The sequence below is a fragment of the Dunckerocampus dactyliophorus genome, chromosome 8, assembly GCF_027744805.1.
Source record: "Dunckerocampus dactyliophorus isolate RoL2022-P2 chromosome 8, RoL_Ddac_1.1, whole genome shotgun sequence".
Taxonomy (NCBI): domain Eukaryota; kingdom Metazoa; phylum Chordata; class Actinopteri; order Syngnathiformes; family Syngnathidae; genus Dunckerocampus; species Dunckerocampus dactyliophorus.
The window spans coordinates 13,480,592-13,496,948 of NC_072826.1; the positions used below are offsets into that span (position 1 = coordinate 13,480,592).

The 16,357-nt window shown below is 43.2% G+C and overlaps 1 protein-coding gene across 6 annotated transcripts in view; it reads right to left on the reverse strand.

Annotated features, from left to right (window-relative positions):
- Window positions 1-962: 962 nt before the first annotated feature.
- mtss1 (MTSS I-BAR domain containing 1) overlaps window positions 963-16,357 on the reverse strand; it is a 40,715-nt gene continuing 25,320 nt past the window's right edge. The window contains exons 3-14 of one of the 6 annotated variants that reach the window (XM_054784349.1): window positions 16,200-16,291; window positions 16,045-16,119; window positions 12,327-12,484; window positions 12,139-12,246; window positions 11,940-12,037; window positions 11,777-11,852; window positions 11,235-11,411; window positions 10,065-10,193; window positions 9,832-9,982; window positions 8,106-8,132; window positions 7,679-7,693; window positions 963-7,297 (exon numbers count right to left, since the gene is read on the reverse strand). In XM_054784349.1, coding sequence (XP_054640324.1) covers window positions 6,330-7,297; window positions 7,679-7,693; window positions 8,106-8,132; window positions 9,832-9,982; window positions 10,065-10,193; window positions 11,235-11,411; window positions 11,777-11,852; window positions 11,940-12,037; window positions 12,139-12,246; window positions 12,327-12,484; window positions 16,045-16,119; window positions 16,200-16,291 — 2,074 coding nt within the window. In that variant the 3' untranslated portion in view covers window positions 963-6,329. The remainder of the gene's footprint in view (window positions 7,298-7,678; window positions 7,694-8,105; window positions 8,133-9,831; window positions 9,983-10,064; window positions 10,194-11,234; window positions 11,412-11,776; window positions 11,853-11,939; window positions 12,038-12,138; window positions 12,247-12,326; window positions 12,485-16,044; window positions 16,120-16,199; window positions 16,292-16,357) is intronic. The other 5 variants (XM_054784351.1, XM_054784345.1, XM_054784347.1 and 2 more) reach the window with 5 other exon arrangements.

The following is a 16,357-nucleotide window of genomic DNA, read 5'->3' on the forward strand; positions in this document are numbered from 1 at the left end:
ACACACACAACATTGTGGAGCGACCACTTGCCAAGTCTACTAGAATGCTAAATGCTTGGAACTCGTTTACATCCTGGAGTTAAGTCACTCCACACTTTAATTCATCCAAGAGACCTCCTTATGTGCCTCAGTGGGTGCTGCTGTTTTGGTTAGCAACCGGCTCAGCAGTTAATGACATGTATGAACTGAGGTCTTTCAAGTTATTTTATTTATCTTACTTGCCTCAGTAGGCGCTGCTGTTTTGGTTCACAATTGATTCAGCAGTTCAGTTCCTAGCACCTACGGGAGAAAACAAGGTATCAACACATTTTGCCTGCTAAAATAATTAACAATGCAATGAATACGTCAGACCCTATCTATGTAAGGTAAACAACCATGTTTCAGTCAACCCCTACAGCAGCCATGAAGTATAAATAAATCATTTTAGACATAATCAAACACATATGGTACTGCAACACCATGATGAGTTCATCACAAAGAGTATTGGTGTTTGTGTAAACTCCCACACATGAAACAAAGTCAGGCACATTCAATGGCACTGAGTCACTTCTTACAGCGACCACACACACGCACGCCCAGCTGCCGTTTGCAAGGCCCCGCCCCGCCACCGGTTCCTGATTGGCCGGGGTATCTTTTGGCGGGCTTTGCCTCTCCTCGTGACTGCCGTCAGCGAGGAAACACGTGGGAACAAAAGTTCAGCCGTTTGGACCCCTCCCACCACCACTTACAGTAAAAGCCACTCTGGAGAGACAAGAGGGGAGAAAAGTGGAAATGAATTTATTCTACTCTTACATTCTTAAACCGTGAATGTTTTTAGCAACATCAGCCGAAAATGTGACTTTTGGATGGAAAAATCCTTCAAAAATCATCACTGGCAGTTTTCACAATATGAATGTTGTTTTCTAAGTCTTGCAAGCTTAAACCCTTTGATGCTTTAGCAGGCAAGGAAGGAACCGTGTTTGGTCAAAACAGACCCCCAATCTGCAATGAAACACAATAGTACTGTAGTATTTCACCACGTACAGTACATCGTCATTAAACAATGTAGCTTTAAAATAATAATACCAACGTGAAACAGTAACAAAAGCATATCTGCCCAAACATGTGGCTTAAAATGTAAAAAATATGGCAACGACACGCTTTTTATTATGCTTTTTATTGCTTTACACTAATAATAATAATAATAAACATATTTATCAAGCCCTCTAACTACCATGAACATTACCCATAGAGATGAACAACTACAGTATATTTCCATTATGAGGAATATATTGCAAATTCCCAACAAATCAAAAGCGGAAAAGCCCCTTAGAATGGATTCTGTTTGACTCTTAAGGGTCCTGTGCACGGTACTCCGAAAACTCAAGTTAGAAACATTGTAATGCGGGTGCCGTAAAGACAAAATTCGTATGTCATTGTATTACACTCTCCAAGTCAGCAGGGGGCAGCGTACACCCTGTACAGATGAGGCGTCTGCTCTAGGTTTGCTAAAGAAGGGAATGCTAACCTGTTAGCATGAACTGCTGTAAGTAAGGGTAGAGCTTGTCATTACGCAATATGCACCAGAAATGCAATCTACTCCACTTCCTCTTTTACGACGGCGCTTCTGCGACGTCACGTGCTGTGGTAATTATTTTTTAAATGTATGAACACAAATGGTCAATAACCATACTTCATATATGTATTGGGGGGTTATTTTATTAGCGACTCTTATTAAAAGAGTTTGTTAGCATGCGGATGTCTCTATCGTCCATGATATCCACCAAGACTGAGCTACGTAAAAAGGTAGGCAATGCACGTAAGCGCAGACGTAAACGTCATATGCGGACACGGCTAAAACATAAATAAATAGAATAATCCAGCCACCCATTTTCTATACCGCTTCTCCTCATTAGGTTTCGCGGGGGCATGCTGGAGCCTATCCCAGCTGACATAAAACACATAAAATGCAGTTATAATTGAATGTAAACAACCATAAGCAGAATGCAATGATGGATTAATCTAGAGGATTCAGCTCGTGCCTAACATGTGACTGCTGAAAAATAGGATGCAGACGGATGTAGACGCGTTCTGCACAGGCGCAGAACCGATCGAGTGGCCGGTATTCATTGCGTGATGACAGCGCTCTTACATCATCTCAAACTCAGTTTGCTTCGGTTAGTCCACAACTTTCCGTGCAGTGACTCACTACTGCCACTTGAGGCACACAGCTGTACTGCAGGGCAAAGCTGACCCCATTGTTTGTTCTTCAACATTAACATTTTCCTGATGAGCTCTCGCGCAGCTTCACACGGAGTAATACTTGCTTTAAGAGTGTGGAAACGTGGACGACAACAAGTGAGACACCAAACACAACATGTGTGTATGCGTGTGTGTGTGTGTGTGTGTGTGTGTGTGCGCGCGTGTCACTGTCGTGAGGTGACGAGCTGGCAACATGAGACGGACGGTTGCCATGGCGAGGGCCCACTGAAAGATGCGGCATGTTCTCCCGGGGAATGTCTGACCCAGAGGCCAGGTTTGGCGGGAAGTGTGTGCCTCTCCAGTGTGTGAATGTGTTTGATCATGCGTTTACATCATTTACTTGTATTATAAATGAAAGAGGGCAGGAGGGCTTACTAGCCACAACATTAGGTACCCTTGCGCAACCTAATGAGATCCAATACAAGAAGTGGATCAAAAATACAGCCTTTGTTTAAAAATGTAGCCAGTAGGATGGTAGCAGTTGACATTGGTGCACTACGGCACGACATCATGCCGAGAGGCATTCTTAATATTTTTGGTTACCTTATTTAGTGCACTACAATAAACATATTATTAAATGACACCTACAGTGTCAATCAATTCATATCTTTGTAAAGTCAGAATTTAAAGTGCCTGAAAAGTTCCACACTGTAAAATGCAGTAAAATGCCAGTGTGAGTTTCCGAGCGTTATGCCGTTATCTCCGCAAACAAGTCTTGCACACGCTGGCCTTTCTGCTTCCTTTTGTTGTGCCGCTGTTTGGTTTTTGATAATGGGTGGGCAGGGCCAGCAGGGACTGGATGTGCAACATTATCATCTAACCTTGAGTTCGTTACCACCGCCGTGTGATCAGGCGGCACTACGGCACTCTCTCGGGGCTGGCTGGAGTGTTTTATGGTGGTAAACACCGGAGGAACGGAAACGCCATAATAAAATATATGTAAGTGTGTATATAAAGATAGACGCCTCATGTGCTGGAGATAGGAGTGAATGACTGTGGGGGAGGAAAATACGCCTTTAAAATCGCACAAAACAAATCAAAGTGCTCCAACAGCACGAACTGCTTGTTTTTTGCGATCACTTGTTAGCAAAGTTAAATAAAGGCTCTTTTCAAGTGATTATTAAGACTGCCTTACTTCTTTGTATACTTGAATGTTGACAAATTAGTTTCGTGAGGCACCTCTTTGACATGGGTCGTCAAATATAGACGTTTATTGTTTTTAATGACATTTATGACTATTATTAGTGGTTAACTGGCCAAGTGGTAACTTCTATTTAGACTTGTGATAGATAGATAGATAAGTCTATTGATCTCCATGAGAAATTCACAGTGCGTCACACTGTGTGACACATAATGTTGAAAAATAACATGCGTGAGGTACACTTTCAACAATTGGTCATTGTGTGTGTTGAATTGTTGTCTTGTCTGACAGCTACGATGTAACTTGTATGTTTCATTGTGACTTGTGCCTGTACAGTTAATAAAGGTTTTGGAATGGCCACAATTTGACTCTAGAACAGATTATTTCTTTTTACAGACGACACAACAGCAAGACAGCAGATAAAGATATACACTTTTTAAGCACAGTGTCAACAAAAAAAAACTCCCAAGTCCCCACGCAGACCCTCTGCCACGTGTCGTTAAACGCTGATTGAGTAGGATGGGGGGTTCGTTGTGGCCTGCTACGCCCTCTGCAGGTGAAGCCAGGGAAGTGCAGCTGGTGCAATCCTGCTGCAACACACCTGACCCACCAATAGTGCCTAGTCACTGTGACGTCGACGCGAGTCACAAGGCAGTAAGTGGAATCTGGGCCGGCCTGACTCATGCTGGACCGACCTCTGTGCGTGTGTGTTATCGTTCTCTGTAAACAAAGTGACCGCAACATTCCAACATGTGATTTCAAGGACGGATGCTCATCTTCAGGGACATCTTTGGACAGGGGCCTGGGTTCTAGAGGGGCTGCTCAGTGGCATTCATTACGATGCTATTTTAAGAAACATTACAGGCTATAATGTTGGGTAATGATGAGCAAGTTGTTCGGTAAGTGTGTGCGTGTGTGTGTGTGTTGATGGCACAATGAAGCAGATGTGAGTCTGCGAGGTCGGATTGTCAACAAAAGGAGAGATGAGTCACTCCTCTACTGCTCCACCTGTTGCTGCTGTTACTCATTGCCCCTTCCATCTTTCTATAAACACAACATTGCGCTAAATAGCCGGATAATGCACCATCTAATGACATTGAATGCAAGAGCTACATAAAAAACTGACTACAGATAATGCTATGAACTTGATTGTTCTTGTATGGATCTTATAATAAATGTGATTATTATACATGTAACTTTGTCTTTAGCTCCACAAAGGATGAAATTAAACATACAATGTCCTGCAAACTAGGAGCACATTAATAAACACTATACATGTATACCTCTCTGTGCGCATTTTTGATCTCTGTAAAGGCATTTTTGGATCTCATTCAATGCGGTAGATGAGATCTTGATTCACTTTGTAAACTTGAATCATCTTTACGAAAAAACACCGATATGTGGAGATACTTAGGCTCAAAGGCTCAAAACAAATGGCAAAGAAAAGACAACACCAGTAGTTTGATGAGCACTGTCAATATAATTATCTGGTCCCACAAGGCGCATGACCGCATCAAGAAGACTTAAGAAGAAATAAAAGTACATTCTGTTGGTTTGTGTCCTCTATAGGTCGCAGACAGCTTCCAACATGTTTAAAGCTCTTATAAAAATTAAAACGTGTGGCGGTTGCAGGGCGTCATCTGATGGGTCACATGCACAAAAACACAATGTGTGTACAGAAATTCGATAGGACTTCTCAATCAGGATTATGTACAATCTGATCATAGAAATATTAACAACAATCATTCAGCAGTCCAGAGAAGAAAGCCAGCAAAGTTATTTCCCAGCATGCAACAGCGCCGTAACCAAGGATGCTCACAGTATGTCAGCATCTCAATCTAGAAACTTCTTGTGGCAAAAATAACATTAGACTAAATCCAAACTAGTGTCTCGCCCACTGGACTGACAATCAAACCCACACACTGCTGAAATTAAAACTGTCAAACAAAAAGCAGCTAAACCTCTTATGGACTGCAGCAGAAAGACATTTAGTTTAGCATTTTAGAGTTTTCAAACAGCTCCGTCTCCTTGTCACTTGCACAAAGGAGTGCCAAATGTAGTTTCTCATACTGTCCAAGTATGCAACACTCTCTCCTTGCCCTGTCATGTATTTCGGCCAAAAGGACTCAACTACATTATCAGCGGCTGAGCCACGTGCGCCCTCTTGTGGTAAAAGTGAGTACACCAGTCCTGTCGACGTCACAGCAAATGAATCTTTACACATTTGGTGCTTGTGGAATTCACCACCAGGGACCTGACTCACTTTGGTTGTGCTTCTCATAGCCCGCTATGACATAAGCAAATCAAATAAAAATAAAAAAAAACTGCTTCTCTAATGCCAACATGCTTGCATCAATAGTTTTTCATTCTACATCGCTCATTGCTTACAGTAAGTATCCTGTTCCGTCCAAAAACGATTAACTCAACATTTCAGAGGAAGCGCCTGTCCTATGAGGACTGGACAGCATCACCTCGCTCCCTATCGGCCTCCACATTAGCCTCAGTCACATCCCTCAGGTTCAGTCAACATTTTTATTCCACAGTCACATGACAGCATCAGTTTGAGATGCAACCAAACCAAAAGACTTCCTTTACAATTAACCCCACCTATCCGGGACTCTGGGAAATAGCATATCAAACACACCCAGGGCAGCAGAGGATCTGACCCATCTACAGCTTCCTTTCGGATATCATCGCCACAGGAAGTGACTCCTCGCAAAAGTGTTTCATGAGTCAAACTGTGTCCACAATTAAAAAGCAAACATGAAGCAATAAGCACAAAATAGGCAAATGAAGGCAACTAGAGATTATACTGAAGGAACGAAATGCGCACTGCACGATCTGACTTAAGCAAATAAAAGAGTTCCAGCAAGTAGTCCGAAGATAGTGTTGAAGGTCAAACAAGTCAAACACACAAGACGACAGCCAGCGTCTCTATCATCCAGCCTCAGTTGTGATTGGCAGGCGGGGGCAGCAGCGGGGCCGAGCGATCGTTGGTGAGGGTCCTTTTAAGCTTTACACCCCTGATCAGGTTCAGCATGTCTCTTTCACCCCTTTCATGTGTCAGGAGCTCCAGGTCCTGGTCCGGGGTGGAGGGCAGAGCAACCTGGTTCTGAGCACTGTAGTCGAGGCTGGAGTCCTCTCGCTGGATAACGGGGGCCTGAAGCTGGGCTTCATGCTGCTGCTGGAAGAGCATCTGTTTGCGCTGCTGGTTCTGGATCTGAAGCTGGTTCTGGAGCTGCTGTTCATGATGAAATTGCTCAATGTGGACCTGCTGCTGCCTACGCTGCTGCTGCTGCTGCTGTTGGTTTAGTTGCTGGATGTGAAGATGTTGCTGGTACTGTCTCTGTTGCTGCTGCTTGGCAAAGCCGACCTCTGGTGGCATGGATGGCACGGTGGGTACAGGCACAGGGATAGGCATCTGACCTGGGACCAGCTGGTAGTATGGGGAAGAGGAGGGTGGCAGGGCGCTGAGGCTCTGTGTGGAAGTGCAGAGTTTATTGTGACCCAAACCTCCCACTCCTCCTGCAGAGGGCACAATGAAGATGTTCTCCTCGCTGCCGCCATTTCCAGCCACTGCTTTGAGGGGAACCTGTGGTGTGGAGATGGGGATGGGAACCCCTCCGCTGATGGTGCCTCTGCGGTACGCCGGCTTGGTCGACGGCTTGCGTCTGATCGTTGCTGTGTGGGACGGCAGCTGGTGGACAGATGCGCCCATCAGTTCATTCTCGGCCAGTAGGCTAACAGTGGAGGCGGGGCGCTTGGACTGAGCAAACTTCCTATATTGGAAACTGAGATCGGAGTTCCTCGGTATGGTCGAGGACTTGTCAAAGTCCGACTGGCTGTTGCTGTGTGACAGGTGATTCAGGGAGATGGAGTCAGTGTCCCCGTGGAGGGAAATGGACTCGTAGTCGACTATAGAAAGAAAGAAAAGGACACGTGAGTGCCAAGTGACTCACTTGCTGAAAAATGACAGAAATGATTCATCTTGGGAAACATTGTGACCCCATTTCTCGAACAGAACAAATGCTCTTCTTACAAGTCTTTTCAAGTCAGAAGGCAATTTCATAGGAGCCACACAATCATGTGGAACTTTGTAAACAAAGGATGCAGTGTTTGTTTTCTACTTACTGACACCAGCAATTAACACCATCTCTCTAAATATTATAGTGAAAATCACTATTCTAGGATTTGTGCAAAGCCAAGCCTCACAATACAGTGGAACACCACAGGGGTTGTCAATTTGGATGTCAACCAAAAATTTAGGGGGAAAAAAAAAATCATTTCAAACCTCACATGCATTTTGCAACACTTCTTCCAAAAGCATCAGCATCAACAAGGGCGTGAAGAGAAGATGAGCAGAAAAGAAGATAGAAAAGGAAGTTACATGAAGAAAGCAGACTCATATCAAAGCAGTAAAACTCCATCTTCAACATACGCATCCACACGTTATTGTTTTCACCTTTTAACAGTCCTTAACTTTATTTTTCACTTGAATGACTGTTAAGAACGCGAAAATGTGACTCAAAACAATACAAGGATTTAAGATATCTCTGAAGGGAATCAGCAGCAGACAAGCATACTGAAAGGTATTGTGTTCAACCTGAGAGGTTCCACTGTATTCAAGGAGGGCGAGCAGAAAAGGATGCAAGTGGGGGTGAGAAGCACCCCCCGCAGGAAGAGAAGGCATGCAGAAAGGAGGAGAGACAGTCAAGAGACCTACCATGGAGGTTAGGGTCTCTCTTTAGAGCTGGAAAGAGAAGGAAGGAGGTTTAGCAGAGAAAACTGCTAAGAGAAAACAACCAATGCACAACAAAACTGGAAGAAAACGGACAGATGATGGGACAGGTCAACGGAATACTGAAGCTTCATCAGTGCCTTTTTCACAAGGGTGAATAAACCAAGTGCTCCTGCCATGTGTCTCAGATTTGACAGCTCAGAGCATAACAAGCTGGAAACACTGAAGAAAAGATGTATGTTTCCAGAGTGAAGCTTTAATCCCAAGAAGAATCTACCTTGCAAAAATGGGTTGAATAAAACATTAAAAACCTTATTAAACAAAATGTGGAATGGAGAACCTGAAAGCTAAATGTTTTCACTTTCAAAAAATTGCTAAAGTACAAATGTACCGGTTGCACTAACTTCATCAACCCGGGCAACCTCACTCTATTCACTTTATATCACTCCGTGTTATACCGTAAATTCCGATGTACAAGCCTCTGCTTTTTTCTTCAACTTTGAACCCTGCTGTGGCTTATACAGCAATGCAGCTCATTCTTAGCTAAATTCTAATCTCATGACATCTCCAAAAGTTCAGGGCTACCACTAATTGTTTAAATACTGGTCCGCTTGCAAAAACAAAACAGGCTACTGTCGGCCGAACCACATCAAAACAACATCAGCAATTTAAACTGTCCTTTCTGCTGGGAGCATCTCCCATCCCGCAACCACACACACAGTCAGGACTAATCCTGTCACGTTCACGACTGGTCAAAAATCACAAAACTCTTAAAACACTACATGAAACTGCCAGGTCACTATGACATCTTTGCGCATGTAAAAAAAAATCTGATAGTATGAAATAACAATAACTTAGCAGTGTAGTGTCTTTTTATTGAAACAGAAAGGTAGCTAGTCTTTTGACTTGATTACTTTTATTTATTTATTTTTATTGATTATATTTTGTTACTTTATTCCTGTGTCATTTCATTCTTGTAGTCTTTCATTTAGGGGTGTCCCAATACAACCTTTTTTTTAACTTCCAACACAATACCGATATTGCAGCCTTGAATATCGTGCAATACTGATATTGATCTGATATTAACACAAATAATGCATATCTTTTATTTGAATGCTAGAAATGGGTGATACTACTCAAGTGATATTACTTAAACATTTACTTCTTTATGCATGTGGTAGTGGCAGTTAGGCATAATATAGCGAGGTTTGCAGTGTTTAATGAAGCATTTAAACCTGACATTACTCAGCACCGACAGGGGCTCTCTCTTTTCTGTTATAGCCAATGACTTTTTGTCGTACCGTGTGTGTTTCTCATGTGATGCTGCTTTATAGACATGATGAGGTGAGTCGTATTAAATTTCCCCAGTTCTGTGCCACCATGGGAAACTTCTGCATGACAGGTTTTGCACTCATACACAAAGTCTTTTCCCGCCACACGGCAGACATGCTGGGGCGGCATCGAGAATGGACTGCTAGTATCGGAGAATGCCAATATCGGAGAGTTGAGATACAGGCTGATATAATCCGATTTTTTTTTTTTTGCCTAATTGTATTTGCATGGCAGCCAATTTAAGCAGTAAACGACTGCTGCATCTTAAATTACTGCCCCCTCTGCTGGTTGCTGCCAAGTATTGAAGGATTATGATTAAATGAAATCATCCACAATCAACAGGTAAGAAAGTAATAAGTGCGATGTCATGTGTGCTCACCATGTGTGTGGATGGTGTCTTCAGAGCAGGACGGTGTGGTAGTCTGCGTGCTGTAACCGCTGGAACAGTGCAGTGAGTCCCGGCTGCTCCGTGGCGCATCCGTATTTAACACGCCCAGTGTCAAGGCCAGCTGATCCCGAGCAGAGCAAGACTAATTGAGAGATGGGGTTGGGATAAAACTTTGACTTTGATGTCCAAGTGACTTTAAATGTGTTTTTTGCTGTGTGCATTACCTTGCCTGATGCAGACATGGCTCGAACCCTCTCCCCATGCTGAGTGTAAGCACTTTGCGGAGGGACGAGGAGACCATTCTCACCTGCTGCTCCCATGAAAGCAAGCTGATTGGTAGAGCTGACTGCATCCTGCCACAGCAGAGCACACATGACATAGGTTTGAATGCTATAAAATCATTCTCTTTCAAATGACATCCTGAGCGGTGAACACTCAAGTTATCCTGATGCACATCTTAGTAAAACTGCTGTGAAAATAAACTTGCTGTATTTGATGAGTTTTGTGATGAGCTGAGTACTTTGCAAGGACATACAAACCTTTGACTATTTCGGATACCATTAAAGGAAAAGGGTCATTAACAGACACATAATGAAAAATACTATTGAATATTATTCCTCTTCAATTTATCACTATGATCATTTACTGAAATAAACGCTCCAAATAGAGTGTGACATCTTAAACCACCATGTGTAGCCATCATGACCACACCACCACCTGAGAAGACATGTCATCTGTACAGCTGAACTTTAGCTAAGAGTTGGACAGAAAGTATTAGCGTGGATATTTTTTCAACGTCTGACAATCAAGTATAATATGTTATTATAATATTGCTGTCCAATGAAATGCATATATTTTGAAATTTTCTCAAGGTTTTGTTATTATCTTGTATTACTTTTCTTCAAGTTTCAGCCACTATACAAGGAAGTACACATTTCCTTGCCTGGTATTCCTACTTTGATACCGGCACAAATAATAGAGCATAATAGAATCATTGTTCACAGCTTCGACACTAAAAAAAAAAAAAAAAAAAGATCACCACATCAGGTGTCACTTTGACAGTCACACAAATACTGACTCACAACAACACAGCAGACAGACAGCATGGCTCAGAAGCATCAGCAAAAAAAAAAAAAAAAAGGCTAAAATGTTAACACAAAAGAGCAAGTAAACTTATGAGGACACTAAATACAACAACTGGATGGAGGGAATGAAAGCCAAAGTGGATAAATGGGGTTTCAATGGAACTTAAAAGTAGATACTACTAGAGTTCAGGAGTAAACTGATGGACATCACAAGAAACTCAACAGTAAAACACTGACGAGATGCGATGAGGCGTCCATCTAACACCGATGCACAAACACAACAAAAGAGAGGAAATGAGTTTGCCTCACGGTGTTCATATCCCTGCGGCTCACACGGTGGCCGAGTGCCGGGCGGCGGCCGGGCCCAGAGGCGTAACCGCAGCGACTGCGGCTGCCCTGGCGGCCGAAGCGAGAGGGGGAGTTCCCTTCACTGAGGGACCGCCCGCTTTCATCGCAGCCCATCATCAGAAAGGGAGAGGAGCCGTGCTATACACAGGAGAAAGTCAAAGTGGTCCTTTTCTGCGTGACAGCCTTTAATTTTGGAGGGGCTTGGAAGCACTCAAGTCAAACATAGCAGTGTGTGCTACTGAAATAGGGTACAATAGAGTGAACACTTGCAACAGTTTTGCCAAGGAACAACTCATAATCAGTCTTAAACTTTAAGGGAAAGTGTGGGCCAACACTCAAACAAGAATTCAGAAAATGGATAAAGTGGGGACTTCACCTCCTCCATACAAATGGACGATACCATCTTATTTTTCATATTCATCATTAAACCGTAGTGTGATCCAAACAATTTGGGACATTGTGAAACACATGTTTAAAGTGTACAGGCAGAGTTGCAGTGTTACCTGCATGTGCACTCCATCCATAGCAAAGGTGATGGAGTCCAAAGAAGGAACGTGCCTCACTGATCCGGACTGGTAGCTAATAAAGTACAACAACACAAAGAGTTACATTAAATGTGTGCATGTGCGTGGAATTGAACAAATCAAAGCTCTCCTGACTTGTTACCTGCTGATGCTGCTCTTCCTGGACAGTGTGCTACCAGGAGAGGCTGGAGGCGTCTGGTAGGTATAGCTGAAGTCGGAACCTTTCAGATCCAAAATCACCTGACAAAACACACACATGCATTCACACAGTGAAACATATCCACCTCAAGGGGCATATAAGTTATTTTATGAAAAGATGAGGTAAAAGAAGAGTAGGTTACCTGCTCACTGGCTGGTGGGAGTTTATTGGGCTCAGCTGTCAAGTTGGTGAGATCTTCCAAGAGGGTCTGCAGGTGGGTCACCTCACCCAGCATGTTTACCTCATGGTCCTAAATAGGAGACAGGTAGGGACAAGGTGACCAACATGTGTACAACTTCTATGGTTAATAAAACACATGCTATCACTCACCAGCACAGGTTTCAGTATGCTAACAAAGCTGCAGTAGCGAGCTCTTTCCTCTACAAGAGCTCTGCACACCGCCCTCTTCTCGGTCTCCTCCAGAACAGCGTATCGCACGTTGACGTCCTGCAGTGCGCTGTCCAGCTGGCCACGCGCTTCATCCTTGCCTGCAGACATGCAGCACACACAGGAGGAAGTGTTGTTAATGTTAAAAGGAAGTGCAGTGCACAAAGGGAAGAAGAATGTCCAACATTAAATATTACCTGAATTTACATTAATATTGATCAATCTTCTATGGCAAACAAGTTTCATACCATGTGATATCATCAACCTCACATCTTCATTATTATTGAATTCAACTTCAAAAGTATGGTGCCGGAGTGGTTAGCATGTTGGCCACAGTCAGGAGATCGAGAAGACCTGGGTTCGATTCTATGCTTGGGCATCTCTATGTGGAGTTTGCATGTTCTCCCCGTGTGTGCGTGGGTTTTCTCTTAGCACTACGGTTTCCTCCCACATTCCCGAAAACATGCAGGTTAATACATAGGTATGAATGTGAGTGTCAATGGTTGTTGGTCTTATGTGCCCTGCGATTGGCTGCCGACCAGTCCAGGGTGTCCCCCGCCTGGTCTGCTGGGATAGGCTCCAGCATACCCCTGCGACCCTAATGTGGATAAGCGGCACAGAAAATAGATGGATGGATACTTCAAAAGGAAACTTGACTAAGGTTCAGGCGTTTGCTACCAACAGGGGGCAGTCAAGACTAGAGCTTACACATCCAACAAATGCAGATGCCAAGTGGACCAGCTCCATACAGTTTTTCTTTACATTCAAATAACAAATGAGCACACTGACTCAGTGATTTATCTGCACAGCAGGTTAATGCAGTTATGTTGCTTTGGTTATAAATAGTAAATCATAAGTACTAAGTAGTATTAAGTATCCCTGATACTCATGTTGAGCTGCAAAGTAATGAGGTGCCCAGGCCACCAGAGTAAGTTTAAAAAGAACATAAAATTAGCTGCTTTCTGTTTTATTGTGGAAGCCACATTTCTTATCACATTAAACAATGTCAAAATTAAATCAGCATCATTCAAACTAGAAGGGACTAAGAAAAAGCACAACTTGAACAGTCCAAAAAAACACACACACACACACACAGCGGACATTGTGTCAGAAAGTTAAAGTCAGCCAGTGCGTGAGAGCACCGGTGGGTCAGCAGGATCATTTTCACACTACAAACAGAAGCTCAGTGTTGGCGTACTTATCTGCCTGACGTCTGGCCTCCATGGAAACACACACGTAATGTACTGTATGGCTGTGGCTCAACCACTTCAACAGCACAACGATGAGGTGATGAACTGAGGAGAAATGTGACTAGGTCCCTTTACAAGCAGTCAACAGTTTAAACGAAGCTGCTGGTCTGAGGTCCCACTCGTGGAAACAATGATGGGTTTGGTCCCCGATAGTGCTATAAAGTGTTGTACGCAATATACAGTATGTTATGGTAGACACATGGCAACAAACCACACATTCAATCGTCCATATTATTCCTTAAAATAAAGACTGTAGACAGCCTTGAACAGTCGAAGAAAGAAAGCACTAGAAGCAAGAAGTCGGTGCTTGGTAACCTCATTAGAAGCACTTTCTTTGGCCGTAAACCAGTTTGTTTGCATTCCTGACACACTCGCAGGGGTACAGCTGGCCTGAGGCTGCCTTAAATCACATTCAACACATCACAAGTATGCTGGACAGTCTCTTCTCCATGGAGCTGATGTATCAAGTGTGTGTCGGCTTCACCAATTTCCACAGCTCAATACTGACTTGGTGGGGCTCTATTTAATTCATGACACGTGGCCGTACATTGGGCTGTCGGAACTTTAATCGTTTGACCACAATTGGGAAACTGACCTAAAATTCCAAGGAAAATAGGGTCCAAAGGTAGAACAAGTGACAAAAGGGGAACAGGGCAGTGGGGTGGGGTGAGAGGTACTGCTTGGGGGCCCACACTTGCCACATCAGCATTGGTTCAACAATCTGTGGAGAGGTAGACTGTGCGCTGAGCTGGATCACAGGATTTGTTTTTACTTTTCACACTACACTCTTTAAAGATTCAATGGCCTGTGATGAAAAAGTGTCTTTGTTTTCTATCAGGAAACAAGGAGACCATCAGAAAGGTCCATTTATTGCTTTGTTTTTTATGACTGAATAAAAGGCCTTGCGCCGAAACCTTTCAGTTTGGTCCAAATAAAAGACAGTAGTCCATAAACCAGTGGGTGACTCTGCTGTGGTTCAGTCCACTTATTTCAAACGGCCTCTGCTTGGATAAACGTTATGCACATCAATTAAATGCAAAACATTAATTTAGCTAAATCCAACGGCCGCTACTCTGACTGATGGAACCTTTGAGAATTTCCTTCTTCATAAAACAACTGTACTCAATGAAGGACAGCCCTGGCAATATGTTCTCTGTATTTTTTGCACTAGTTCAATCTGACCAATCGAAATATACATAATTTGAATTACATAAGTATTCTTTCACATCCATATAGGTTGGCGATCACCACATTTGAGTGTGCTCCCTTGACTCCTCCTATCATCTGCTTCTCGCTCCGAGCAACTTGAGACACTGATCTGAAGTGGTTACACACCACATAATGATAGAGCGTGTGCAGACACACACACACACACACACACACACACACACACACACACACACACACACACACACACACACACACACACACACACACACACACACCATCATGGAATGATTGGTAATTACATTTCACTGAGGCATACCCTACCAACCTATCATGAATGAACTGAAGTGAACTGAAGCACAAAGGATAAGAAACTGGACATTTGCATGCAAAACTTAAGCTTCTGTGGCGCTTTGTAACATGAATGCAGTGAAAACGAGGCCGCTCTAAAATGCAGTACGAAGTGTATTAAAAGCCACAATGTTCAGACTTGAATGTGAAATGTTTGAGGACAACTATAATATGACTGGATTGGAAATTAAAATCTGACCGCTAAACAGTCATTGCTTGTTGTATTCAGTATGCTCAGTCATATTTAAGTGGTTGATGAGTGATGGAATGTTTGTGTGAAGCCAAATGAGGAAAGAGAAAATAAACATGTTGAGAGATGTTAAAACCACATGAGTGGGATTTACCATGGGAGGGTCTGAAGTGAAACTCATCAGGTATGTGATGTGTATACACATTTTTTATTTTGTAATAGGGCTTGATGAGGTTGTGCATGCATGAATGTGTGTTTGAACATGTGTGTGGGTGTTTCCCTCCGCAAAGACCAGATAAGGTCGACTTTTCCTGCCAAGCGGTAATCTCTGGTTTGGGGATGGCATGGCCAGGTGCTACCATGGCAACCACAGGGCGCGTCACTTGTACACAGAAATGTAGCGCCATTGCAATGTAAAATGCTAACCACTGCTTGACTTGTTTCGGATGAACTTATCAATAAATGCATAAAAGGGAATATTGATACATATGTTCGAGGTGCAGCTTTGATTCACCATTCACCCCCTAAAAATGTTTAATGACAAATGTAAAAAAATAGTGAATAAAATTTAGCGTGCATTCTGTTTGTACTCCTACATGAAACATATGACTAAAAAGTCTTCAGATATTGAAGTAAGAGTTTTTATAGTTGGCCCATAGGGTGAATAAGCTGTGATTCCTGAGTGGGTGGAAGGCGTTCTTACCTTTCTTCACCTTCTTCTGCAGTTTGACGGTGTCTGACGATTTTTTCTTGATGTCTGCTCTCGCCTTTTTGTACTCTGTATGAGAAAACCACGTGAGGAAGAGGCTGTGTTTGCATTGTGTAGATCTTATGCGTGTGCTTGGCATGCTGGGAAACCTTTTGCGTGATCTTTGTCGAGTTGACTAGCCGCTTTCCTCCACTCCTCCATCTTCAGCTCTAACGGTGTTATGAGACTTTCTGAGAGAGCTCTGGGAGGACAAATGTTTTGATGATTCTCTTGAATTGTTTTACAATGGGGCGGCCTTTCATAATGT